The sequence below is a fragment of the Rattus norvegicus genome, chromosome 3, assembly GCF_036323735.1.
Source record: "Rattus norvegicus strain BN/NHsdMcwi chromosome 3, GRCr8, whole genome shotgun sequence".
Taxonomy (NCBI): domain Eukaryota; kingdom Metazoa; phylum Chordata; class Mammalia; order Rodentia; family Muridae; genus Rattus; species Rattus norvegicus.
Window position 1 is genome coordinate 151,883,035 of NC_086021.1, and position 26,113 is coordinate 151,909,147.

The 26,113-nt window shown below is 46.8% G+C and overlaps 1 protein-coding gene across 11 annotated transcripts in view; it reads left to right on the plus strand.

Moving 5' to 3' along the window:
- Banf2 (BANF family member 2) overlaps positions 1–13,171 on the plus strand; it is a 54,700-nt gene extending 41,529 nt beyond the window's left edge. For 9 of the 11 annotated variants that reach the window (XM_063284999.1, XM_039106608.2, XM_006235132.5 and 6 more), the window contains 2 exons: positions 3,596–3,724; positions 12,969–13,171. In XM_063284999.1, the coding sequence (XP_063141069.1) occupies positions 3,599–3,724; positions 12,969–13,115 (273 nt within the window). In that variant the 5' untranslated portion in view covers positions 3,596–3,598 and the 3' untranslated portion in view covers positions 13,116–13,171. Of the gene's footprint in view, positions 1–1,179; positions 1,217–3,595; positions 3,725–12,968 lie in introns of all 11 variants that reach the window. The other 2 variants (XM_017592224.3, XM_063284998.1) reach the window with 2 other exon arrangements.
- Positions 13,172–26,113: the final 12,942 nt, after the last annotated feature.

Genomic DNA, 26,113 nt, shown 5'->3' on the forward strand with positions numbered 1-26,113 from the left:
AGATAGATAGATAGATACAGGTGCCAGAACTTCTGTCGTAGGGCCTTGTATATGATAATATGGATTAGAGAAAGCATTTGTTGAAGCTTTGCAGGGAAAAAGAACTATCTCCCTTTGGAGGAGGGAGTGCTGTCTGCAAAAACCATGGCAGGCCCTGGGGCAACCAGATTCTTTAGGAGAAGAACTTAAGCTAAGAATTGAGCTGAGGAACAAAAGGAAGGCTGAATCAAGAGAGCTATCTTGATCCACACATATCTGACTACCTTTGAATTTTTCTGATACCATGTGTTAATTAAATCTCGGGTGAGCCATTTAATACTGGATTTTCTCTCCCTCAAATCACAAACTGAAACAGAGATTGCTATCAGGAAAAGGATGCTGCGGTGAACAAGCCTCAAGCGTGGGATTGGTTTAAAAGAGGCGATGGAGTCATAGCAGCAAGGAAGACAGTGATCTTTGCTCAGCAAAAAAACAAACAAAATTCTGGTTATTTTGGGGCACAGACCTTATACTGATAGAGCCAATGAATACTATGAGGCGATGCCTAGTTCCCAAATTCCCTAATGCTGAAGATCTAACCCAGGCCCTTGTGAATGCTAGGCAAGGTGCTCTACCATTCGTGTTAATATGACTAGATTAGGAAGTATCTAGAACCCGTGTTTGTGGGGTGTTTCCAGAGAAGATCAGCATGTGAGACACTAAGCAGAGAAAGCCTGAACCTGACTAAAACAGCCCTATCAAAATCTAGGGGCTTGGTAGAATAAAGCTGGACAAGAAGGAAGCCAGGGGTGTATATAATGCCCTTTTTTTTTTTAAATCTTGTGCAAGTGTGTCAAAATATGGTTTGGGAAACATTTCAATCCACTGAGGCACAGACAGCATGGTAGGAGTAGCCCATGGCTGGGATTCTGCACATTGAGGCAGGCTGGGAAGTAGAGAACGTAGGGCAGAAGCAGCATATGACCTCTAAAGGCCCCTGCCCTCTGGGGCCTAATTTCTTCTTAGCCAAAGCCCTTCCTCCTAAAGGTTCCCTGGCCTTCCAAATAGTACCCCACCCCCAAGCTGGGGACCAAGTGTTCAAAAGAGGAGCTGGTGGGGGACTTTTTAGATTTAAACTATGACAGAGTCCAGACCCTTGAGAAGTTTGTTTGTTTAGGGGGATGGTTTCATTTGTTTTAGGTTCTAGGGATCTATTCCAGGACCCTGTGACCATCAGGTAAGTGTCTTACTGCTGAGTGCCACTCCTGGCCTGGCCCCCAACCACAGTCTGGACTTTGGTGCTTTATGATGCTTTATCTAACTGCCACCTATCACAGAGTTTGATAAAAGCTAAAATACAAGTATTACCAAAAAAAAAAAAAAAAACCCAAAACCAACAACAACAACACTATCAGGTGGCTAAGAGAATTCAGTTAGGCAAAGAAAGCAATTTTTTAAAAATGTGTTTCCTTATGACATTTTCTTTTTTTTTTGGTTCTTTTTTTCGGAGCTGGGGACCGAACCCAGGGCCTTGCGCTTCCTAGGTAAGCGCTCTACCACTGAGCTAAATCCCCAGCCCCGACATTTTCTTTTAATGACATTTATCATTATGGTGGTTGTGGTGGTGGTGGTGGTGGTGGTGGTGGTGGTGGTGGTGGTGTGTGTGTCTGCCATGGTGTGCATATGGAAGTTGGAGAACAACTCTGTGTTCTCTACCCCTGCCTTCATGATACCCTAGTTTCATTTCTGTTGCTATGATAAGCAAGGTGTGGAGGAAAGCATTTATTTCAGCTTACAATTCCAGGTTACCACTATTGAGGGGACCCAAGCAGCTAATCACACTTCATTCACAGTCAAGAGCACAGTGGAGAGAAAAGAATATACCGAAGCTACCTGCCTGCTCAGCTAGCTTCCTTCTGTTTTATATAGTTCAACAAACTTTGCCTAGGGAGCAGTGCTGCCCACGGTGGGCCAGATCCTCCTACATCAATTAACAATACAGTCCCGCACAGATATACATGCCCATTGGCTAACCTGATTAGGGAATCTCTCATTCAGGTTCTATCATAGTCAGGGTTTGTATTCCTGCACAAAACATCATGACCAAGAAGCAAGTTGGGGAGGAAAGGGTTAATTCAGCTTACACCTCCACATTGCTGTTCATCACCAAAGAAGTCAGGACAGGACTCACACAGGGCAGGGACCTGGAGGCAGGAGCTGATGCAGAGGCCGTGGAGGGATGCTGCTTACTGGCCTGCTTTGCTTGTTCAAAATGCTCTTCATTGAGAGAGCATTTAACAGAGAACAGCTGGGCTGTTTTGAGACTTCCTTTGTCAATGCAATTAATCTGAGTCGCTTCACTTTAGCAGACTCTTCAGGCAAGGGCAAAAAGGAACCACATTCTCCACCAAAATACCACAAAAACAGTCTCTACACCACATATTGAAATTTTTCACTGAAACCTCTTGGGCCAAGCCTACACAATTCATTCTCAGTAACAAAGTCTTCCATATTCCTACTAGGATGGCCCATTAAGCCCCATTTAAAGTATTCTACTGCTTTCCAAATTCAAAGTCCCAAAATCCACATTCTTCCAAACAAAAGCATGGTCAGGCCTATCACAGCAGTACCCCAGTCCCTGGAACCAACTTCTGTCTTCTGTTTTACTGCTGTGAACAGACACCATGACCAAGGCAACTCTAATAAGGGCAACATTTAATTGGGGCTGGCTTGCATGTTCAGAGGTTCAGTCCACTATCATCAAAGCGGGCAGTGTGCAGGCAGGCATGGTGCAGGAGGAGCTGAGAGTTCTACATCTTCATCTGAAGGCTGCTAGCAGAAGACTGACTTCCAGGCAGCTAGGATGAGGGTCTAAAAAGCCCACACCCACAATGACACACCTACTCCAACAGGGCCACACCTTCTAATAGTGCCACTGCCTGGGCCAAGCATATTCAAACTGTGACAGGCTTCTTCCCAGATGATTCTAAATTGTGGCAAGTTGACATTTAAAACTTAACCATCACATATGGGTTTAGAGCAGTAGTTCTCAACCTTGGATTGTGACACCCCCCCCCCAAAGAGACACATATCAGATATTTTGCAATGTTTACATTATATTAGAAACAGTAGCAAAATTATAGTTTAAGAAGCAGCAACACAATAATTTTATGGTTGGCAGTCACCACAACGTGAGGAACTGTATTCAAGGGTCACAGCGTTAGGAAGGCGGAGAACTGCTGGCTTAGAGGATTAAACACAGGATGTTAGGCTTGTGGCCATTGCCTTTACTCACTGAATCATCTTATCAGCTGTCTCTTTAAGTATGTGGGGTGATGGAGGGAGCTTGAAACTCTTAGCATGGAGCTCACTCTCACTGTCATGGGTTTGGATTGTTCTAACGCATCCACAGTTGTCAGCACGGAACGGAAGTGGAAAAGTCTGCAGCATAGGACAGCACACCTGGCATTTAAAAGTCCCCAGGATACGCCGAATGACAGACTCCAGTCTGCCATCTGTTGCCCTCCATCCCTGGACCGAGAAACCTCCCCAGCGCCCACTGTAGGATGAGCAATTAGACATCGCCTAACCCTTTCTCCGCCCATGTCTGTTGCAGAAGATGGACAACATGTCTCCCAGGCTGAAAGCCTTTCTCTCTGAACCCATTGGGGAAAAGGATGTGGCCTGGGTGGATGGCATCAGCTGTGAGCTTGCCATCAACTTGGTCACCAAAGGTTTCAACAAGGTGCGTTGTTTTGTTCTTCTCTAACCCGTCTTCCTCTCATCCTGCCAGATGGCAGCCCCTGCCATGTGTCCCAGTGACTGGCCATCAGAGAGAAAAGCTGGCACTTGGCAGGGTGCCACGGTCTTCGCTGGTGCTGACCCCATGTGCTTAGGGGCATCCAAGGCCTGTAGATAATGGGCAAATCGAATTTCGTCTGTGCAGAGCGGCTGAGACTATCAGGAACAGCTTAGCGGTCGCACATTCAGGACTTGAGAGAGCCCAGTCTGCTACTGAAGGGAGATGACCTGTGTGCACTCCCCACCTCGGTCTGTCAGGGCACCAGCATAACAGTGGCATGTTGACAGCCAGCATCCTGGGAGCTGCACCCTGGTGAGGAGATCAGAGTCATTCTAAGTTGCATTCCCAGCCCAAGAATGGCCTTAGGGATAGCTAGGGGAATTGGAATGTCTAGCGTCCAGTTGCTGTAACAAAATACTCGGTCTAGGGACTTTATAGAGAAAGGATTTCTACTTAGCTCATAATTCTGGAGATTGAAAGTCCAATATAGGATATGTGTTTTGCCTCTGGTAAGGAAGAACCCTCCCAACCACATCGAAGCATGGCAGGACGGTGGCATGGGCAGGGGCTGGGATGAGGAGATCACAGAAGTAGAAAGCCAGAGGGTAGAGAAAGACCAGCCTGCTTTTTTGTTTACCAATTTGTTTTGGTGTGTGGATTGAGCTCAGGGAGTTACAGTTGCTAAGCAAGTTCTCTGCCACAATCTGCCCCACCCCCACAAGACCCCATTCATGCCTGTTTTTTACAAATTGTTCTCTCTAAAACTAATCAGGGTCCCATGAGAACACTGTTGTTCCCTTCCAAGGGCAATGGCCTTAATGACCAAGTTATCTCCCAGTAACCTAAGAAAAGCAATTAGAGGCCAGGAGCTGCTCTCTCTCTCTCTCTCTCTCTCTCTCTGTCTGTCTGTGTGTGTGTGTGTGTGTGTGTGTGTGTGTGTGTGTGTGTGTGTGTGTGTGTCTGACATTGTTTTGTGCCCAAATCTAATGTCTGGACCATGGTTTCTGACTGACTGCTGCACTGGTCCCGTTATTACATATTGTGAATGTCCTCCCAAGTGAACATCCACTTGATGGTACTGTGGGGCAGGGGAAGCTACGTGGCTGAGTGGACTTGATTCCTACTTTCCTCCCAGATAAAGGGAAAGGACTAATCCCAAGCAGCTAGTGAAGGAGGCAAGTCTGACTAAGGGAGAATTTTAAGATTTAATAGCCCTGGGTTGGAGATTTAGCTCAGTGGTAGAGCGCTTGCCTAGCAAGCGTAAGGCCCTGGGTTCGGTCCTCAGCTCCGAAAAAAGAAAAAAAAAAGATGTAATAGCCCTTTCTCTAAAGGGATGATCAGTTTCTTCCTTCCCTCCCTCCCTCCCTCCTTCCCTCCTTCCTTCCTTCCTTCCTTCTTTCCCTCTTCCTCTTTCTCCTCCTCTTTCTCCTCCTCCTCTTCCTCTTCTCCTTTACATTAGTTATTTCTCTCCTGGTCATGAACAAATACCTAACACAGAGCAACCCAAGGAAAGAAAGGTTTGTTTTGTCTCACAGTTTAAAGTCATACAGTCATTACGATGGGGAAGGCATGGTTCATGGCATTGACAGGGAGCAGGAAAGGAGACCACCATTGCTCATTGGGCTTTCTCCTTTGTCCACTTAATTCAATCTGAGCCTCCATCCACAGGACGGTGCCACTCACATACAGTGTGGGTCATCCTGCTAAGAAGTCTGTCTCCTAGGGGAGTCCAGGCGTGTTGACAATGAGGATTAAGCAACACATTCCTCTGCTGTGTACAGTACACATAGTATGGCGTGCTGGGCCCAGCGCCTTTATACCTAGACAGATATTCCCATGTATCCACCACACAGGTCTAGGCACTAGACACCTTTCAGCTTCAGATGGCCTCTGGGACCTCCTCCCAGGCAAAGCAAAGCCCAAAGGTGCCCACTGCTCTTTTATCTGCCATGTTTCTATAACTGTGTTTTTCTCTTTGTTGTTCATTATGCTCACCGTTTTAAAAATATTCTTCTTAAGATGTAACCGTGTACAGTAATTCTCTCCTTTTTTACCATACAGTTCTATGGCTTTTGTTTCATCTTTTTGAGACAGTCTTTCAGTGGGATTCAGGCTGACCTGCAATTTATTGGTGTAGGCTAGGCCAGCTTCAAATTTGGAATTCTTCTACTTCATTTTCCTGGATGCTGGGGTTACAGACATATACTACTATATCCAACAGTTCTGGAAGTTTCTACGAACGCATAGTCAGGTAGCCATTACCCAAGACAACGAGTGACTCTAGCTGTCCCCTGTGCCTTGAAATTCAACATCCTCTTCTCCTGCCAACTTCCGCTTTGTATTATGGCCCTGGAGTTTTGTCTTCTCCACCTTAGCTCTGTTCTAAGTAAAGATGCTAGGATTATAGGTGTGATGGAGATAATGGAATGAGTGAATAAATAAACATTTTTCAAGTTCCCAAATCTGGCCCGCACAGACAGGACTATAAGGAGTGCCTATGAGCATCTTGGACCACAGGCATGAGGTGTCTTTATGCTCACAACCAGCTGGCCAACACAGTGTCCACCATTCCACTCTAGGTCCCAGAGCTACTGACTCCTGACACTGATGGAACATGGTAATTGTTGACCTTTCTTTTGAAGGTCTGTGCAAATGAGGCATGGCTGGAGGTGTGGCTCTCCGGTATATATTGCTTGCCCAGCACCTAAGAGGACCCAGGTTCCGTATCCAACCCTGCATTAAGATATAATACCACACAAATAAAATAGTAAAATCAGATAAAATAAAAACGCAGAGCAAAGGCTTCAGGAGTTGGCTGCCTGAGGTCCCCAGTGGAGATCAGAATGGCCATAGGTTATACTGTCATAAACAACACAAGAAAGATTCATACACTTATGCTCAACAGGAGGGGGCTCAGATTAAGCTTTGGTGGTTACAGTCCACATCAGAGCCTGGGACCCATCAGACCCTAACTGGGCCCATAGGAGGACCTAGATGCCCAGATCCACTACAAGAGGATCAAACTCATCAGGATGCGGATGGGTCTGTGAGCAAGGCCAGAATGAGAGGGCATCTGGGACAGGCAGACCCATAAGGCAGGGATCTCAGAACTAGCCAAGGAAAATGCAGCTCACGGGTATTCATTTTCTGCCTACAGAGGACCCACCGGGAGAGGTGTCTATCAGGCCTTCTCCATCCTCCGTCTTTACCAGCCTCTGTTTGTGTGACCATCACTTTCTTCCTCTCCTCTCCCCAGGCTGAGTTCTCATCTTTGCCCTGAACAAACATCTCTACAGGGACCACACTTGTTCAGGAAACATTCTTGGCCTTTTCCCCAGGGCACTGGCTCTCTCAGCGCCTTCTGCACCCTGGCTAAATGTCTGGAAGGATGCGGCCCCATGGGCTGCCCTCACACCTGCTTGCCTGGGCTCTTCACTCAGCCACCAGCTGTCTCCTGAGCCGCCAGGCTGCTGAACACACAGGGAATAAGGAGCCACTAATCTGCAAGGAGGCCCCCAACTCTCTGCCAGCTTTCTAAGAGTGCAGCATGAATAGCACAGACTTCTTCCCTCTCACTAGTCCTTCTAATGCAGTGGTTCTCAACCTTCCTAATGCTGCCACCCTTTAATACAGTTCCTCATGTTGTGGTGACCCCCCCCCACCATATAATTATTTTGTTGCCATTTCATAACTAATTTTGCTACTGTTGTGAATCATAATATAGCGATCTATATTTTCCAGTTGGTCTTTGGGGGGTCGGGACCCACAGGTTGAGAGCCACTGTTCTAGGGACTTCTCCCCTGCCCCACTGCTGAGTTTTCATCTCTTTCGGAGATGGCTGTATGTGTCCTTCAGGATTTCCCCAGAGCCTTGAAGACACCATGAACCGGTCTACTCAGACTTTGACTGTCTTAAAATGGAAGGCAAGTAATGTCACCTGAGGTTAACCTTTGACCTCTATACATGTGTTATGACACTTAGGTTCCCAGGCACCATCTCTCTCTCTCTCTCTCTCTCTCTCTCTCTCTCTCTCTCTCACACACACACACACACACACACACACACACACACACACACACTTTTTTCTAAAAAGAAGAACACATTAACTATTGACTCACCTGAGCCTTTTCAGGATCTCAGAAGCCAAAAAATGTGACTGGTCTTTCTGGTTCCTCTGCACCTGCTGTTCACTGGGGCAACCAGCTCTGGCCTGAGGAACAAAATGCAAAAAACGGTAACCACTGGCACTTTGCCTGCTAAACCCTTGTCTGCACGGACTTGGGCTAAAAGTATCAAGCCTGCCCCTTAATGCTAAAGCCTTCCCCTAAAGAAGAATGTGCAACATCTCGTAACATCTTTATCGATTGCATACTGAAAGAGTAATTTGAAAATATGGAAGAAATGAAGTATGTTATTTGGAATGCCTTTTGTCTCTTTTCTTCTTCTTTATTCCTGCTGTGGCCGCTAGAAGATCACAATTACTTATGTGGCTGGCTCACTGACTACTTCTCCAGGGCAGCACTGGCCAAGATTTACCAGTGTCAGGAGAGCTGATAGGTAGAACAGGATGATGAGAGCAAAGGTCGTCATGTGCGTGGTGCCAGACTCTCCAAGACTGGGCTGGAGCTCTGTCTCCCTACCCTTGTCGACTCACACAGACAGTCAGACGGTAAGCTTAAGCCAGAAGCATCTATGGACCTCCCACTCCCAGCCTTGGACCCTGAAAATGGCCAATCTCCTCTGGAAGTCACTTTGTTGTAATTTGAAGAGAGGCTGAGCTCAGGACCCGAAGACCCCAGGACTGTCAGTTGTTGCCTTCCTCCTGTCCCCAGGTCCTCAATGCTGAACTGCTCAGAAACCCAGTCCTCTCTGCTGCACTGGACCCCATCATCAGACCTATGAATCCTACAAGGAACCAGACACTTAAGTTTGGAGGTTACACTGCATAGTGTTGTGAGATAAATATAAGGCAATGATAAATTCAAGGGAAAATTGATTTTTTTAAATAAACAAATAATGTCATAATATGAGCATGTCTTAGAAGCATAGAGAAAAAAAAAGGAGAGCCAGAACCTGCTGTGGGTTAAGCACTCGCATTGAGGACTTCCTGCTTCGTGCCCAGAGTGACTGAGAAACACTGGACATCTCTAGCGAAGGCTGCAGCATGTATGTTTGCTGAGAGGAAACTGGAAAAGTCGTATAGTCACATCAATGTCTTACAACAATGGGGGTACCCTCTGTACCAGGGCTTGGAGGCTGCTAATCGAAGGCAAGGGAAGGTGCTGGAAGCTTGCTGATAAGTTATAACAGCTCCTCTCTGTCTGACAAGGCCCGGTGCCATGATGAAAGTTTAACATTTTATTGAGTGCAGCCTAGAGCCAGCTCTAGTTTGCAAGGGCCCAAAGCCGAATGACATTTTGTTTAACCATATTCTGGCTTATCCCTTCCCGGCCTTTTGGCTGGGGTCAAGTGTAAATGTATTAAGTACTAAGGCAGTGGCAGCATAGGGTTAAAAGGAGCCCTTGTCTGCTGTGTGTGCAGAGTCCCAGGCAACTACACAGCTCAGCCTCTGCTGCAGATTCAATTTGCTGCCGTTTAACAAGGACACTAGTCATGAGAGACTAGCTCACTCAACTTGGGGAAGACCCTGGCAGTTTCCCTGTGTGGACTTGGATTGGGACAAGTCTGCCCTTAAGTCACCATCTGTTACTACAGGAAGAAGTGTACGTCTCAAGCTTTGGGCGTGGCCATTGGCCAGAGTGATGGGTAGAAACTCCTGACTGGGGTGTCTGTCTTTCTATACTACCCTCTTTGCCTCAGGGTTTCTGATTAGGGATTCATTTTCTGTAGTTCATTAGGAAACCAAAAAAGCGTTGAACAAGGCCAACACGAGAGCCTTGAACTCTCCCCTCTCCTCAGGAAGCAACATGAAGCCCTTGAGGGTAAAGCAAGAAGGCAGGCCATCTCTGTACTCATGAAGATGGCAACATGAGACTTCCGGAACGCCCAGAATACAGAGGGTCAGATTGCAACTTGGCTCAGAGACCCATTTCCCTGCCACGTTCCTGGAAAGCTTATCTGTGTCCCGCCTGCCATGCCTTCCTGGGCTTCCTGGCTGCTCAGCCCTGTGGACTGCAAAGGCTCTGATTACCACACCAGCTGATGCCGTGACCAGCCTGAGAAACAGACAGGGGATTTCTTCACCTCCAAACTGGATGACAGACGGCTAGAGTATGGACAACCAGGGTGGACAGAGGTGGGAGTGTCAACCTCTCACCCCCCAAACAAGGGACACCATCTCAACTTTAGAGTCTAAAGAATGGGGTGGGCAAGATAATCAAATGGATGGAATGAATATCGTCAGGTGTCTGCAGCACTGGGTGGCCTGCCCGAGTGCTCAAAAGTATCATTTGCTATGTGTCAGTTTTTTCCCCTGGTGCTGAGGACCAAATCAAAGACCTTGTTCTTGCTAGAAGAGAACTCTACTACTGAGCTAAATCCCCCAAGCCCTGCAACTTGTTAGACATTGATGTTTCTTCTTCTGTGAAGCTCTAGGTGTACCCTGCTGTTCTCACCTGAGCTCCTCCACAACTGTCACACCAGCCTCAGGGAACCCTCAGTGAACGCCAATGCTTTAAAATCCTGATTTAAAATCCATCTCAGCAACATTCACCAGTGAAAATAGGATACTGATTAAGAATGAGATCATGTTAGACACTGGGTTTTGTTTTTATTTTTTAATACAGTTATACCTTAAAATCAATACAAGTACATAGCTTCCTTCTCCTTTCAACAACTAAACAATATCTAAAAATAAGCCCTGAGGGGTGTGTGTGTGTGTGTGTGTGTGTGTGTGTGTGTGTGTGTGTGTTTGGGGTGGGGGGATAGCCCTGTGGTAGAGTCCTTGCTTAGTATGTGCAAAGCCCTGAGTTTATCCCAGCTCCACAACAAATAAAATAAAACCTACAAGCTCTAATGCTTCAGCACTTTTTGTGACTACGATTCAGCTTTCATTTAATTTCGTGTGTGTGTGTGTGTGTGTGTGTGTGTGTGTGTGTGTGTACGCTCCTTGTTTTCTATAATGGGAGTCAATACACATCCAGCTTTGTCTTCTGTAATGGAAGTCAACACACATTCCCAGCATGTGTTCCTGGGAATGGCTCAGAACTTGAAGTTGTAGGTGGAAGCTGGATCCCCATTCCAGGCTAGAGAGCCCCAAACTGTGCTCCAAAGACATATGTCCACTGTGACCTGAAACCTAGCCTCTGCCATGTATCTCCACTCATGGTCCTGTTGTCTTCTTGGTCATAACAGTCTGATGCTGTGAAAGCTGTGGAGGATAAGCAGACAGAAAACTCAAAACTGCAAAATTGCTATAGAACCCGGAATCGGGGGTGCACTTAATATAAATGCCCTTCTGTGTGCTTTACATTTGTTGTTTTTGGTGTGTGTGTGTGTGTGTGTGTGTGTGTGTGTGTGTGTGTGTGAGAGAGAGAGAGAGAGAGAGAGAGAGAGAGAGAGAGAGAGAGAGATATGCATGAGTGCACATCAAGTGACCTGCTCTATCATCCTTTGTCTTACTTTCTTGAACGGTCTTCACTGAATCTGTAGCTAGGCAGCTGGCCCGCAAGCCCCCACAATCTCTGACCCCACAATGCTGGGATTACTGGTACATGTATGACCACAGCCAACTTTTTATATGAATACTGGGGACTCGAACTCAGGTCCTCGTGCTAGCACAGAAAAGGCTCTTATTCATGGGCCGTCTCCCAGTCTCTGATTTTTTGTGAATTAATCGTTAGAGTTAGCCCAGAAAGTAGCAGCATCTGCGGTGTCATTTTCATACATCTGCGCCATTATACTTTGCTCATTTTTTTTTTTTAGTACACAGACATCCTTGTGAATATCATTATCAGGAGTTTCCAGAGAAACAGGACCAGGAGATTATAGATAATTATTAGAGATTTGTTTATTATTCATTTTCACGCAATTAGAGGCTCCACCTTGGCTGTCTACAGACTGTAGAGACAGGGAAATTGGTAGCTTGGTGCTCAGTCCAAGAAGCTGAAAAGCCCTTTCAGAAAGGGAGTGGGGATGGGGCAGTGAGGCAGTTCCAGTTTGAGGCTGGAAAAAGAGGGTCAAGGTTTAGCATGACTTCTGCGTCTGTGCTGTTCCCATGGGATGGTTCTCTGAGGCATTCGTGTCTTCCCTTGCCTTCCCATTTAAAACACTCGTGTAAGCTGGGCAGGGCAGGGCAGGGCAGGGCAGTGCTGGGCCTCAGGTTTTGTGAGTTCTTTCTGTTGAGTTACTGAGCTCACACTGGTAGTTTGCGAAGGCAAATGGATGCTAACATGGCCTTCGCCTGCCAGCCGCACCTGCAGTGTTTCTCAGGTGAGATCCTCATGATTGCTTCTTTCTGGGAAACTGGGGAAGGTGCTACTGGCATCCAGGGGATAGAAAACAATTTTTTTTTTAAATGTTCCGCAGTGGATAGGACCGTCCCAGTGGTGTAGAATTAGCCACCAAGCTAGTAGTACCGAGAAGACAGTGGACCAGGGAGCTACACTCCAGTTTAGCTTTGTGTGTATTTTGAAGAAGGAATTACATGGACTGCAGATGTAGCGCAGTGGTAGGGTATTTGCCTAGAACATGCAAAGCCAAGATTTTAGTGCACAGTGCACACACCACCACCACCACCACCACCACCACCACCACCACCACCACCACCACCACCACCACCACCAAAGGGGAAAATAAAACATTAAATAACAGACCTAAAAGGAGTTAATAGGTATGCTAGTCACCCATTCCTCCCCCCACCCCTAACACACGATGGAAGCCTACTAGAAATAGAGATTCTCGGGTTCTACCCTAGTTTGAGATACTGAGGCAAGAAGTTCTCTTTCATAAGATCCCAGGAAATGTCTTCAAGTTTGAAAACAAGGCCTACCTGTCACTGCAGGACGACAGTCCCTAGACCAGGGGGACTGGCCTCTGGGAGAGACCTGTGATTAACTTGGCCTCACCTTTCCTCAGGGCCTTGCTAAGGACTGGCAGTCTCCATCCTGTCTGACCCACACCCCAACCTTTAGTTGTCACCTGAGTAGGGATGGCCAGAGAGGGCCAGGCACATCTGAGTGGGATTCTGATGACCTCTGTCTTCCTCTCTCCTGCCCCTCTTTCCCAGGCCTATGTCCTGCTGGGACAGTTCCTTTTGATGCACAAGAATGAAGCAGAGTTCCAGAGGTGGATCATCTGCTGTTGTGGCGCTACGGAGTGCGAGGCCCGCCAGAGCTCCACCTGCTTGAAGGAGTGGTGTGCCTGTTTCCTGTAGATACCCCTGACCTGGCTGCTCTACCCCCAATAAAGGATACACCCATGCTACCTACATACAATCTCCAAGTTGTTACTTGTGTTGCTAATTTATTTTCATTTGCCTGTAGGGGTGTGGGTATGTGTATGCATGTCTGCATGTATGTGCATGTGATGTGCCCACACGTATGTGTATGTGCCTGGTGTACACATACCAGGGAAGTGTTGGGGAAGGGTTGCCAAAAGTTGGCATAATTGTCTTTCTTGGTTGTTTCCCTGCTTATATTTTGAGATAAAGTCTCTCACTAAACTTGAAGCGTACCAATTAGGCAAGACAAGCTAGCCATTGGGTATCAGGAATCCTATTATGGCTAGACATGTGCCACCAGATCCAGATTTTGTCTGACGTGGGTGCCGAGGATCCAAACTCTGGTCATCAAGTCAGTGTGCCAAACATTTTCCTGACCAACACATCTCTGCAGTTTTTACAACACACAGACACACACACACACACACACACACACACACACAAACACACACAAACACACACACAAACACACACACACAAACACACACACATACACACAAACACACACAAACACACACACATACACACACAAACACACATACACACACAAACACACACACAAACACACAAACAAATACACACACATACACACACAAACACACACATACACACACAAACACACACACATACACACACAAACACACACACACAAACACACACAAATACACACACATACACACACAAACACACACAAACACACACACATACACAAACACACACACATACACATACACAAACACACACACAAATACACACACACACAAACACACACACATATACACACAGACAAACACACACACAAACACACACACAATTTATTTATTTATTTGTTTGTTTGTTTATTTGTTTATTTACTTATTTATTTGAGACACAGGCTCCATCTTTAATCCAGGCTGATCTGGAGTTCACTATGTAACCTCAGTCGGCCTCAAAATTCCAAGTTGTGATTCCAGGTGTGAGCCATCAAGTGTGGCTTTCCCTGACGTCAGGGACACGTGAGCACCTCAGGAAGGGTTTATGAATGTAATAAAATTCACCTTGAAGCACACCCAGAAACAGCCATCACGAGCTTTGGCTGAATTTCATACCAGAGCACTCTCTCCAGAAGTTATGTGACTCTGTCCACAGCTTTTTAAATGTACACTGGAGTTCCAGTCAGCGCCTTCCTCAGTCACCCCTCGCTATATAGCAAGTTACCCCAGTGCAGAATAGCTTAAAACAAAGAGCCAATTCTATTCTAGGTGGGGCACCCTAACCTGACAATCAGGCTCTGACATGGGGTGGGAAGGACAGCAGAGAGGGCAATTGTGCTGTGCAAGTCTAGAAATTGGGTTTACACCGCAGATTCCACATAAAGGTGGAAGGAGGCACAGAGTCTCCGAAACCTGGCCTGGCACCACACACGTGGGTGGTGATCAGAGGGTTTTGATTTAGTAATATACAAATCATCTCAAGTCTGAACTCTAATGTTGAAAACACCTCTCTAAGTATTTTGGATTCTTAGCCTATGTATAAGGTCCTAAGGGAAAGGATCTTGAAGGCCATTCATCTGACTGGTTGTCTCGATGTCTCATGGGGTCATAAACTGTTAGCGAAGTAGTAGCTTCCTCTAGGACTAGGATGGAGGATCCATTTTCAAAAAGGCTCCTTCAGGTGGCTGTTGGCTGTGGCTCATTTACTCACCGGAACTTCCAGAGGGCTGCTGGGGCAGGGGTTAGACAGAAAGAGAACCCAGACAGAGACAGAGAGAATCCCACCCTCCTTCCTGTGACCCACTCTCTGACTCATACTACATCCCTTCTGCCTGATTTCACATTCTTCTTTCTAGAGGCAAGTCATCAAGTATCCTAGGAACAAGACTCTCTTCTCCTTGAAACAGCAAAGAATGCGGACATGTTTTTAAGGCCTTCTCTGTTGGGGTTTTTAGGTACAGCTACACAGAGAGAAACGTCTTTCGGTATGGTACTGCCTCTCCACAGCCATCCCCTCCCCCAGCCCCAGCTCTCGGCAGCTACAAGATGAATTTCTGTCAAAGTTGTGACTTTTCTAGAAACCCATATAAATGGAATAACACAGTGTGTAGCCTTTCAAGATCAGCTTTTTAATTTTAGCATAATTCATCTGACGCCAATCTTGTATACGGGCTTTTTAAACCCCGAAAGGTTTTACTCAGTGTTATTGGTGCTGAATTCCTTTCACCATTAGACACAGTGATACAACTCTAAGACAAGATCTTCCAGACATGAGGAAGATGGAGTTCAACGGTGGAGTATGTGCCTAACATGTATGAGGCCTTGGTTTGAGGCCCATCGAGAAAACTGATTTTGGTTAAAAGTCCGAAGTATAAGGCTCAAGGGAGTGTAGCAGTTAAGAGCACTGATTTGTCTTCCAGAGAACCAAGTTCAATTCCTACCACCCACATGGCAGTTCACAGCTACTATCTGCGGTCCTGGGGGATCCAGTGACCTGTCTGGCCATTTTGGGTACTGGGCATGTATGTGGTACACATATTTACATGCAAGCAAAACAGATACATGAAAACAAAATAAAAAAATTCAAAGTATAACACAGAAAGGGAAAAGTATCTTTGGGTTTAAACTCCAGTTTTAAATGTTAGATGGTGCGAATTCCCACTATAAAAGTCAAAAGAAGTCTGTAGTTTCTTCCTCAATTCACATTTGTATTGATTTTATTGATACTTCCAATTTGTTTGTTTTATAACATTCACATTTTTCCCATAAGCATAATCCCCATTGTATATTTCAGAGCTTATCCTCAATTTTTGTTAGTGCCAGAATCTTCAAGGTCACAGCTTTGTCACCTCAAATTCTCTGGTGCTCCTCTGAGTTGTCCTATGTCAGTCAGCACAGGCAGGGCTGTACTTCTAGAACCATCTCAAAAGTCTCCATGACTTAGCCAGCAAAGGTTGACTTCTCTCTCATGCTGTATGTCCAGTAGATGTCATCAGGTGAACTGTCCCTATAATCACTCTGTGACTCGGGTGGATGCATATCCCCTCTCCATGCATACATTCCCATGACGATCATGACAGGAAGGAGCCAGGGCAAAGCATCTCCCAATAAGTCGCACATCCTACATGTATTCATATCTCATTGTCCAAAGCATGTCACATGATCCCTCAACTCTAAAGGGTGTAGGTCTCTTCAGAGGAAAGATCATACTCACCAAAAACAGTAACATGGACTAAAGCTCTTTCCTTCCCCAGAATGCCTCATTGATGCTGTACTTTCTGAAGTCATAACATGTTGGGAAATGTCAACTACAGTCTGTCTAGTCTAGCTTTCTTTTGTTTTCCCCAAGGAGAGAGTAGGAGTTACACAGCTCTACCTTCTGAGAGATCAGGTCCTGATTACCTAGTCTGCCCTTGCTCTCTCTTCATAACCCATCCTTGGACTAATTTTCCAGCGGTGGTCATTTTGGAAGTAGGAGCCCATTGGCTCCAAAGGAAAAGAAAAGATAATTTTCTCTCGGTCTATTCCCACTTCCCCTAACACTGTTGAAATTCACCCCTCGAGACAGCGATGTCTAGAATCACAGTGGTGGTAGGGATATAAGAAACTTGTGATACAAGGTCATCAAAACTAGAGAGTCTCTCCAGGGGGATCCTAAATATTAACAGCAAGAGTGGTTCTTCCCTGTAGAACATGGTTTGTAAGATATCAGAGAGAACACTGTTCCCCCAAACCTTACCCAAGACAAGGAATTTCCTCCGTCACTCATTTATTACCTTGTACTGATTTTCTTGTCTTCTTTCTAGACAATATGAATGGCCTAATTTCTTCAGTAAAATGATTGGCCTCTAGTCTTTGCTTCGGTTCAAATCCTACCTTTGTCACTGGAGCCTTCCACTCCCTCCCTCTCTTCAGAGGCAAAAAGTGATTCCCATCCAGTTGACTTACACACCTGACTGAGTGACTTGCCTTGACCAATGATTATGGGGTTGTCACAACGCACTTGTCCTGAAGATTGTCTCACATTAATGTCCACTCTCTTGTGCTCCTGTGGACACCCAGAGACGAGCTACTGCCTTAAGTAATCCTTGTCCCATCTTCTTGGTCCTCAGAAGGAATCTCAGGTGGGTTTGAGCTTACCCTCAGCAAGGACCAAAGGCCAGCAGGCTGCTGCAGCTGCCCAGTGCCCTTATGACCCTGTGTGGACCAGTCAACCTTCCACTACACAAGAACAAAGGCTTGCAATTTACAACCAATGGTGTTTGGGGCAGTTTGCTTTGCAGCAGTATCCAATTGACACCTTCCTTCCAGTCTCTAATGACTGACAAAAGTCCAAGCACTCCTTTGACCCTGACAAAGTCCAAGCACTCCTTTACCTGAAGAGCCCAGAGCAGGTGACAGAATATTGTTTTCAGAGCTAGTCAGATATGGGTGTGAGTTCTGCCCCCACAGAGCACCACCTCATCCTGGGAGAGCTGCTCAAGTCACTAAGCCTCAGGGTCCTCCATAAAACAAGGGCAAGGCAGTAGGTAATCTTATTGCTGCTGCCTCACAAAGAGATTCAGTGCAAACAGCATATGCAAATTGCATGGCTCAGTGAAAATGAGGTAAAACAACGCTGTCTCTGGTCTCCTTGGAGCTCTGGCCTCCTACAGGCTTGGTCCTCTCCCAGGCCCTCAGAAAATGAACAGCTGTATGCTAGCAGAGAGCGCAGAGAGCAATTTGTTTGATCCAGGCGAGGTCTTCTCTGGCCTGTGAGTCCAGGACACCACCGACTCTGGTCCTGCACGCTCTTTAATGTGTAGGAAGAAAAGATAGCAGATGGATAATCAAACACATTCAGATGTTAACTGTGACTTTGTGGACTCATATTACTCTTGGCTCACCTACAAGGCCTTAGCCCAGTTAGTGGAATCTCCAGGTAGGGTGGTGAGTCTGTGATTGGGGAAGGGTGTTGTCTGAGAGCTTTGGCCAGCATCTGAAGCAGTAATAAAATATCTTCCAGGTAGAAAGCTTTCCCTCTCCTCTCTTCCCTGGTTCTAGAATGTGAGTTTGGCCAGGAATGAATGACTTTGGTTAGAATTTGTCAAGTGTCTAAGGTTCAAAGCATGGTTAGGGCTGAGGTCAGAGTTTCTGGCTTCCTGGAGCTATATAGCAATGAGGGATGGATGAGAGATGGGGGTAGCCCAGCAAGGGCTTACTGTGACCCTTTACCCTCAAAACAATCCTAAGACAAAAGTCCTGTGGGGTGGAAATGTGAGGGGTACCCCAGGAAATTTAGGTCAGAGCAGGAACATAACCAGAAGAGAAAACAGCCAATGAAGGGGCCTCCCCACTATTGATCAGTGTGGGCGGGAAAAACTTACTCCTGGCAGCCAGAAGAGAGTCAGCAGGTAATGTGACCCCACCCTGGGGTATCTATACATAATCACTGGTCACTGGTGGGTGACTGATCCCGGGAACTGAGCTGCTCAGTGGGGAAATGCACCTCACTGGAAAGGCTGTGGCTGGCCACTGCCAGAAAAGAAGGGGGAAGGGACAGGCAGGCACCAGAAGCCCCTGCCTCAAGTGCGTTATGGACACAATAGGACTTAACTTTGAAACAGAATCCATCCCTTGTCACAAGTTACATTATCTTTGTGAAGCCTCCCCTTGGCCCAGCTGGGTGTCTGCAAGATGACTGTGAATGTGTCTATTCATGCACTAGAAGACGGAGACTCCCGGGACCTGCTCAAATTTCTACTCACGGTGGCCCTGACATCGAAAATACTAAGTGTGTCTTGTCACTCAAAGGAAGTGACATCTTGAGCTTAGCATTAAAATGGAGGTCCCACTTGAATAAGCTGAAGATAGGCGAGGGAGAAGGGGAGGAAAAGGGAGAGAGTAAAGGGGAGGGGCAGAGTGGTCCATAGGTGTGTGGGATGGGGGTTGGGAGGACGGGGACACAACCCGACTGACTCACTCCAGGTCTTTCTAAAGCCAAAGTATGCCTACTGCCTGCAAAGCTCCCTTTGTGGAAGGAACTTGTTTGGTGATTTAGAGATGCTCTCAGGGACACCAGGGTAGCCTTCATGGGGAGGGACAGAAATCTGAATGGATGAGGATGTGGACAATGTGCTAAAGGGAAAGAGGTGAGTCCAAGAGTATCAGTTGGCTGAGAGGAAACTGTGACAGAGAGAGGAGCCTGTGTACATAACAGACGGTGGAATGGGTGCGGTTTTGGATCCATGCTTAAGGTTGATCTCCTAGGTGGATTAAAGAGGAAGAGGTCTGTGGATCTGTTGAAAAGACAGAGCAGCCAGTGACCAGATGAACTTCCAGCGTGGGCTTTAAGAGCCCAGTGAAGCAGCTGAGTGGGCCACACACTGGGAAGCCAAGAAAACTTGGTGGGTGTGAAAGAGGTGTGTAACAAGCATGGGACTCAGGCCCCAGCAGGAGAGACTGGCCTGGAGATTGGAGGACACCCATAGCAGACCAGAGGAGGGAAGACAGAGTAGGCTGTCTCCTAGGGACTGGAGGGTTTCTCATCTGATCGCTCCTGTTTTCTCAGGAGGGAATGAAACAAGAAGATAGGACTGCTGGCTCCGGAGGACAATGGAGGTGTTAGAGGAAGATTCACTGGTACAGGGGGCTGGAGAGATGGCTCAGCGGCTAAGAGCACTGACTGCTATTCCAAAGGTCCTGAGTTCAATTCCCAGCAACCACATGGTGGCTCACAACCATCTGTAATGGGATCTGATGTCCTTTTCTGCTGTGTCTGAGGATAGCTACAGTGTACTCATGTAAATAAAATAAATTAATAAATCTTAAAAAACAAAGATTCATTGGTACAAACAATATAGAAAATGGATGGATGGATGGATGGATGGATGGATGGACAGAGGGATGGACAGATGGACAGACAGAGATGGATAGATAAATAAATAAGATTGCAGGTGGGTCTAGTGTATTCTGGCTATCTTATGACAGGTCCATGTACAGAAAATAAGGAAAGAAACAATTGTCAATAGTTTTTATCTGGTGGGATTAAAGGGCATCTTCACTTTCTGAAAAGCACCAAATACTACATTATCTGGACACTTTTGCACCATTACTTGGGTAACTCAGAAGTAAGAAAACAATAGGAGAATTCCCACCTTCAGTACACAAAGCCTCCCAATCTAGGACTGTGCAGAGCAAGACCCTTCCACCCGCTGTTCTGAGGAGCCTCATGCTCTGCCCTTCCGAGCAGAGGTGAAGCTGCCCTTGCCTTCTCTGGACCTCGGATTTGGGGACCTTGGTTTCACTGGCCTTTAGTTCTTTTCCTTTCCCAAGGCCAAGGTCACTTTGGAGAGGGTGGTGGTCTCTTTGGACCATTTCCTTCTCTCCCGTTTCCATCAGATTCTTCAGGGCTCTACACCTCTGCCAAGTCTGCCTTATTTCAAGGACAGCTCTCACAGAAGGAGATGTAGCCGCTGTACCATGGGACCTGGCCAGTGCCTGGATTAGCTTGGACCAGACTAAAGGTCCCTGCCACCAGATACAGGGCACTGCAGTAGCACACAATGCCACTAAGCAGGGCCAGAACCATGGAGAAATCATTTCAGACGCCTGCATTTGTTTTCTGGTCTGTCTCCTAGCTGTTTTGAAGGCAGCTCCAAAAACAGATATTTTAAGGCATTTTAAATACCAAAGGAGATGCTGTGGCCTACGGCAATGAGACACATACTACTTGGTTCATTATTTTGCTTTTTGGGTGTGTTCATTTTGATGACAGGTGCCCGCTAATAGAGTGCACCTCCTCAGATCTGTTTGCCTTCAGTAGTCAGTATAGGCTGGATTTGCTGTGATAACAACTATCACCAGAGACTTCTGTGGAAAAGCACTTAATCCACAAGTAATACCCGTCACTGTCTTATTCTGAGAATCTGTGATTACTTATAGAGACCTGCAGCAAGGTCTGGTCTGAAGTGCTGAGAGACATTAGTCCCTTACCTGAGATTCCACCCATTTTCTCCTGCACCTGTCCTCTGGCTGTATAGCGTTCTGCCCCAGCTGTACAGAATTCATCTACACAGCTATGGGAGAGGTCATCAGGGGTCTCCTACATTCTTATAAGAAACCCTTTACCATACTTCTGGAAGCCAGTTCAGTAGACTCACTGGACTTGGGTGTGTTGCTCTGGCCACTTTAGGTGCATTGCAAAGTGTCACATTGGTCTGTCGTTGTTGCTCTGCCCAGACAGTGCTTGTGTCTAGTAGGAAAAGTTCCAACAACGGCCTCAAGAACCCAGTGTTTTAAGACAACAATACTGTACCTCAGTCCCACCATGTGATCATCCTGCCTGCTGCTCTGTTCTCGTTCTGGGATGGAACTGACACAGTGTCCCGATTTAAGTATTCACAGATGGTGCAGCGGGAGGAAAGCTCTGTAGATCTGCACTGGTGACCAAATGTCCTGGTTCACAAGTGTCCCGTCATGATTGCCAACAAGTTATTTACCAGATACGGCTTTAATCCCAACACTTTTACCTTTAATCCCAGCGCTTGGGAGGCAGAGGCAAAGATCTATGTGAGTTCGAGGCCAGCCTGATCTGCAGAGCTAGCTCTAGGACAGCCAAGGCTACACAGAGAGACCCTGTCTCAAAAAACCAAATAAATAAAATAAAAAATTGTAGGGGTATTGACAGGGCCTCACCCAACCCCAAGGGGGAAGGAAGGGTAGACAACTGAGACAAACACCCTGATGGACTTTGGATCTAGAGTATTCCCCCATGGGTCCATGTGTCAAAGACTTGGCCCCAGAGCTGAACTTTTGGAGGTGATGGGACCTGAAGGAAGAATCTTAGGTTACTGGGGATATAATTGCAAAGGGGACTGTAGGACCCCGGCCCCTTCAGCTTCCTCTGCTTCAAAGGGAGCAGTTTCGCGCCACCACGTACTTGCCGCGGGTCAAAAGTAATCTGCACCAATTGTCATGCCCCTAAACTGTGAAAGTGGTCATCTTCTCTTTATTAGTTGACGGCCTCTGGTGTTTTGGTGTCGTGATGGGATGGTGGTTAACACCTATTCCACATGACTCCATCTTGGAAAAGGAGGACTCCCAGGGCATCCACGAGGAGGCTGTTCATGCAATCCATGCCCCTTTGGCCTTTTTATGTACAATAATGTATAATGTTCTGGAAGCATGTGTTTGGGTATGAGGGAAAAATAAAACCAGTGCATTCTCATTGGAGAAATTAGAAAGTAGGATGCACTAAAGATCAAGAACTAAAAACATTCCTGTCATCAAACGGTTTATGTTCCAAATGCATTTCTTTAAATTAAATTGTATTTACTTATTTATTGGTGGGCACCACACAGGCATGGCACAGCACATGTGTGGCAGTCTGGGGGTCTGGTTCTGTCCTTCCACCATACGGGTCCTGGATTGAACTCTGCTTGGCAGTCTTGGCAGCCAGTACCTTTAGGTGCTGAGCCATCTTGCTGGCCCTCATGAGCATTTCCAAGGACGGTTTTATTAGAATAAAATTCGTATAACATTAAACTCACCACCGGAAGGGGCACAGCTCTGTGCTTTAGTCTATCAGTCATAGGCTTCCTTGGAATCTGATCTCAGAATGTTCTAATCACCCAATGACAGGGCTGTTGGCCGTCACTCCCTCCCCACAGTGCTGCTCCCCACCCCCAGAAACCACTCATCTGCTTTCTGTCTCTATAGATTTGTCTGTTCTAGACACTTCATATGCATGGAACCATGTGTTACGTGGCCTCTACCTTCTGGCTTCCTTCCCTAAGCATCATGTTTCCAAGAATGGACTGTGTGGGGAGCATTTTAAAAAACAAGTTGAGATTACAGCGAGCAGGCATTGTCTGGCTTTAAAACATTTGCATATTTACACATTTCAAACACTTCCCTTCCATCATTAAATCCTCGAAAAATAGTACAGGCTTAAAATTCCCAGCTTTAGAGAGGTCAAGGCAGGAGAATGACAAGTTCGAGGCCAGCCTGGACAGTGGAATGAGACCCTGTCTCAAAACCAAAAACTGGGGGCTGATGAGACAGACAGATTGATTGGGTAAGGACACTTGTCACTAAACCTGACAACCTGAGTTCAATCCTCAAAACCCACAGGATGAGAAAGAAAAGCCTACTAACTGCCTGCAAGCTGTCCTCTTTCTTTTCAAGCACGTCACATTACCCCAAGGCCACACCCACACACCCTTACTCACATACGAATAAATAAATAAGTAAATAAATGAATGAATGAGTGTAAAAGAAATAAACGTTGAAAAGAGGCTAACTATACAGCTTAGGGGTAGAGGCCTTGCCTTGCATGCACCTTAGATTTAAAGCCTCAGTAGAAAAGGACGCGGAGGGAAAGGACAATTTGAACAGTTCTGTACATTTGTGTCTTGGTTGCCTCTCCATGGATGGAGCCCGAGCACTCAGGTGTAAATTGGTGTGGCATTTGCACACACAGACACACCCCTCCTGTGCACACCGGAGCCTCTCCAGATGGCACAGCAACGCCAAGGCAACACCCTGCCTGCCCCTGCACCGCCCCGTAAGGAAGCATGTCAGTGGAGTAAAGTTGCCCACGCTCTGTCCAGACGCAGTCTGGCAAATGACAGGTGGTTGTTGTGTCAACCAATGTACGACAGCACAGTGTGTGCGCCCCATGTCCACTCAAACCTTCCATGCTTACGGAGAGGTGTTGGGATGGGGGTTGCCATTATAAGCAAAGCTTCGGCAAGCAGCTCTTAATAATGTTTATTTGAGTCGCCCATCCCGTTCTCCCTTCAGGAAGATGCCTAGGAATGGACTTCAGTGTGTTTGACGGAAACAAAGAGTTTGAGATTTAAAGCTTTTGACTCTGATATTTTCTTTTCTCCAGAAAGTTCTGACCCACGCCACTCATCACCGTAAAGCCTAGTTTATTAGAGGGCTGCCCCGCCAATTCTATTCCAGTGTAAACTGTCCCTCCCTGTCCCCAGCACAGCAGAGTTACTGTTGGTATTGAGCCTGCTGGGCATTCTCACCAGCTGCTCTGTTCCCTCCTGGCCCCTTCCTGGTCTTTACCTGCTACTCACCTCTGCCAGGGCCCTTAGATTAAAACAAGCCCCTCTAGCCTTATCTCCTTCCTCAGCAGCTGCACTGTTCCTTTTTTCTCCTGAGCATTTATCACCTTCCGATCAACCTCACCATTTACTTATTTTATTATTCTGGCCCACTACAATTAATCATTAGAGCCTGGCCTTGTGCCTGGCATGAGTAGGCACACAAGAAGTAAGTGTTCAATGGAATCCTCTGCGGGCACTAAATGCTACTCTTACAAAATTGGGGCCCACCCTGCCACCCACATCCACTGTGAGTCTTCTACCAGCTCCCCATCAGTTCTCTTTTTTTCTTGACTCGCTCTGAAGTAAACTGGGAGGCAGCTTCCTTTGGAGTTGTTTGTCCTGCCCCTTAATGAAGCTTGGACTAGGTAAACCCTGTCAGATAAGCCAGTCTGTGACCCGGGAGAACAAAGGTCTGCTTCTGAAGGAGTGCAGATGCTTCCGGGTTCTCGGGGAGGAGAACCCACCAGGGCACCCGTCTTCCCGGGACCTCCCAGAAGCTGGCTCCCCAGGTCTTGTGGACCAGGACTGCTGCCCACAGTCCTTGGAAGGCCGTAACCTCTGGAAGACGCTGTGCTGCAAACACAGGCCTGGAGGCCGGAAAAGCAGGTCTCAGCAGAAGCAAGGAAATCCCTTCCCTGGCCCAGCCAGGCACCGCAGGGAGTCCCTTTGGAGCCTCCCATTGTACCACACTTCCGGCCAAGCTCCTGGACTTTTCTACTGTAGCAGAGGAGAGAAATTCCCAAACTCAATATGGTCATGTTTTTAAAGTGCCCACAAGTCATTGAAAAAAACCCCCACAATTAACGGTCTCAGGGTCAAATCTGCATCAAAGGAAACAAGCTCAGCGCTCATCTGAATTTCAAACTCACTCCACATTCCTCCCTCAGAAAGTCGACCGCCCTGCCCCGCCCCGCCCAGCCCAGCCCCCACCCCTACCCCTCAGGCCCCTGCTCTACTCCGCACAGCCAAAGCCTTGCCCTCCCCTGAAGACCTATAAAGCATGGTGCCCACCGAGATTGGCCTCAGAGATCCAGCCCCCCTAACTTCTGACAGGAATATTCTGGAATTCTTTTGGGGGAATGCCTGTTAGAGCCTAAATTTGTTCTCTAAATTTTCTCTGAAGATGTGTGTGTGCGTGTGCCTGTGTGTGCTAAACAAAACAACAACAAAAACATTCATAATGTTCACACAGAAAGCACAGGAATCATCAGCAGTTTGATGAGTTTCTGGAAGCAAACAATCCCCATGTAGCCCTCTAGGGGTGACACATCCAGGTAAGCTCTGCTCAGATCAACAGACTATCCCTGGCCACCCACATCCTCATAAACCCCTCTCAGAGGAGCCTGCGTTCCCACAACACTACTGTGCTGCTGTGTGGCAGCTGAGACTGGCTTTGACTGCTCGTGAACTTGAGGCTAACATGTTCTCCCGTGTCTGGCTTCTTTCAGTGTGAGGCATGTTATTGCAGTAGCAACAGTTCCAGTCTTTGTTGTGACTGGGCTGTATTCCACTTCAGGAATAGGTCAGCTTACTTATTGGTCCTTACAATGGCTGCCTGGATTGGACATTCTTTTGTGTCTCTTGGTATATTCAGCTCCCTTGGGTGTATTTGGAGTAGGGTTGCTGGGTGACAGGACACATATGTGTTCAACTTTACTATCTAGCCAGACAGATTCCATGTCTGGACTTCTGGATTTCATGTTTGTCTTTGCCGATTCTCTCTAAGCTCGTCTTTCCAGTTTCAACCATTCTGGGAGAAGCATAGTAGCTTATGTCTCCGTTTTCATTTACACTAAGGAACATGTCTCCAATTTCAAACTCTTAGTGTGTGAGGCGTGACACAGACAACTCACACTGT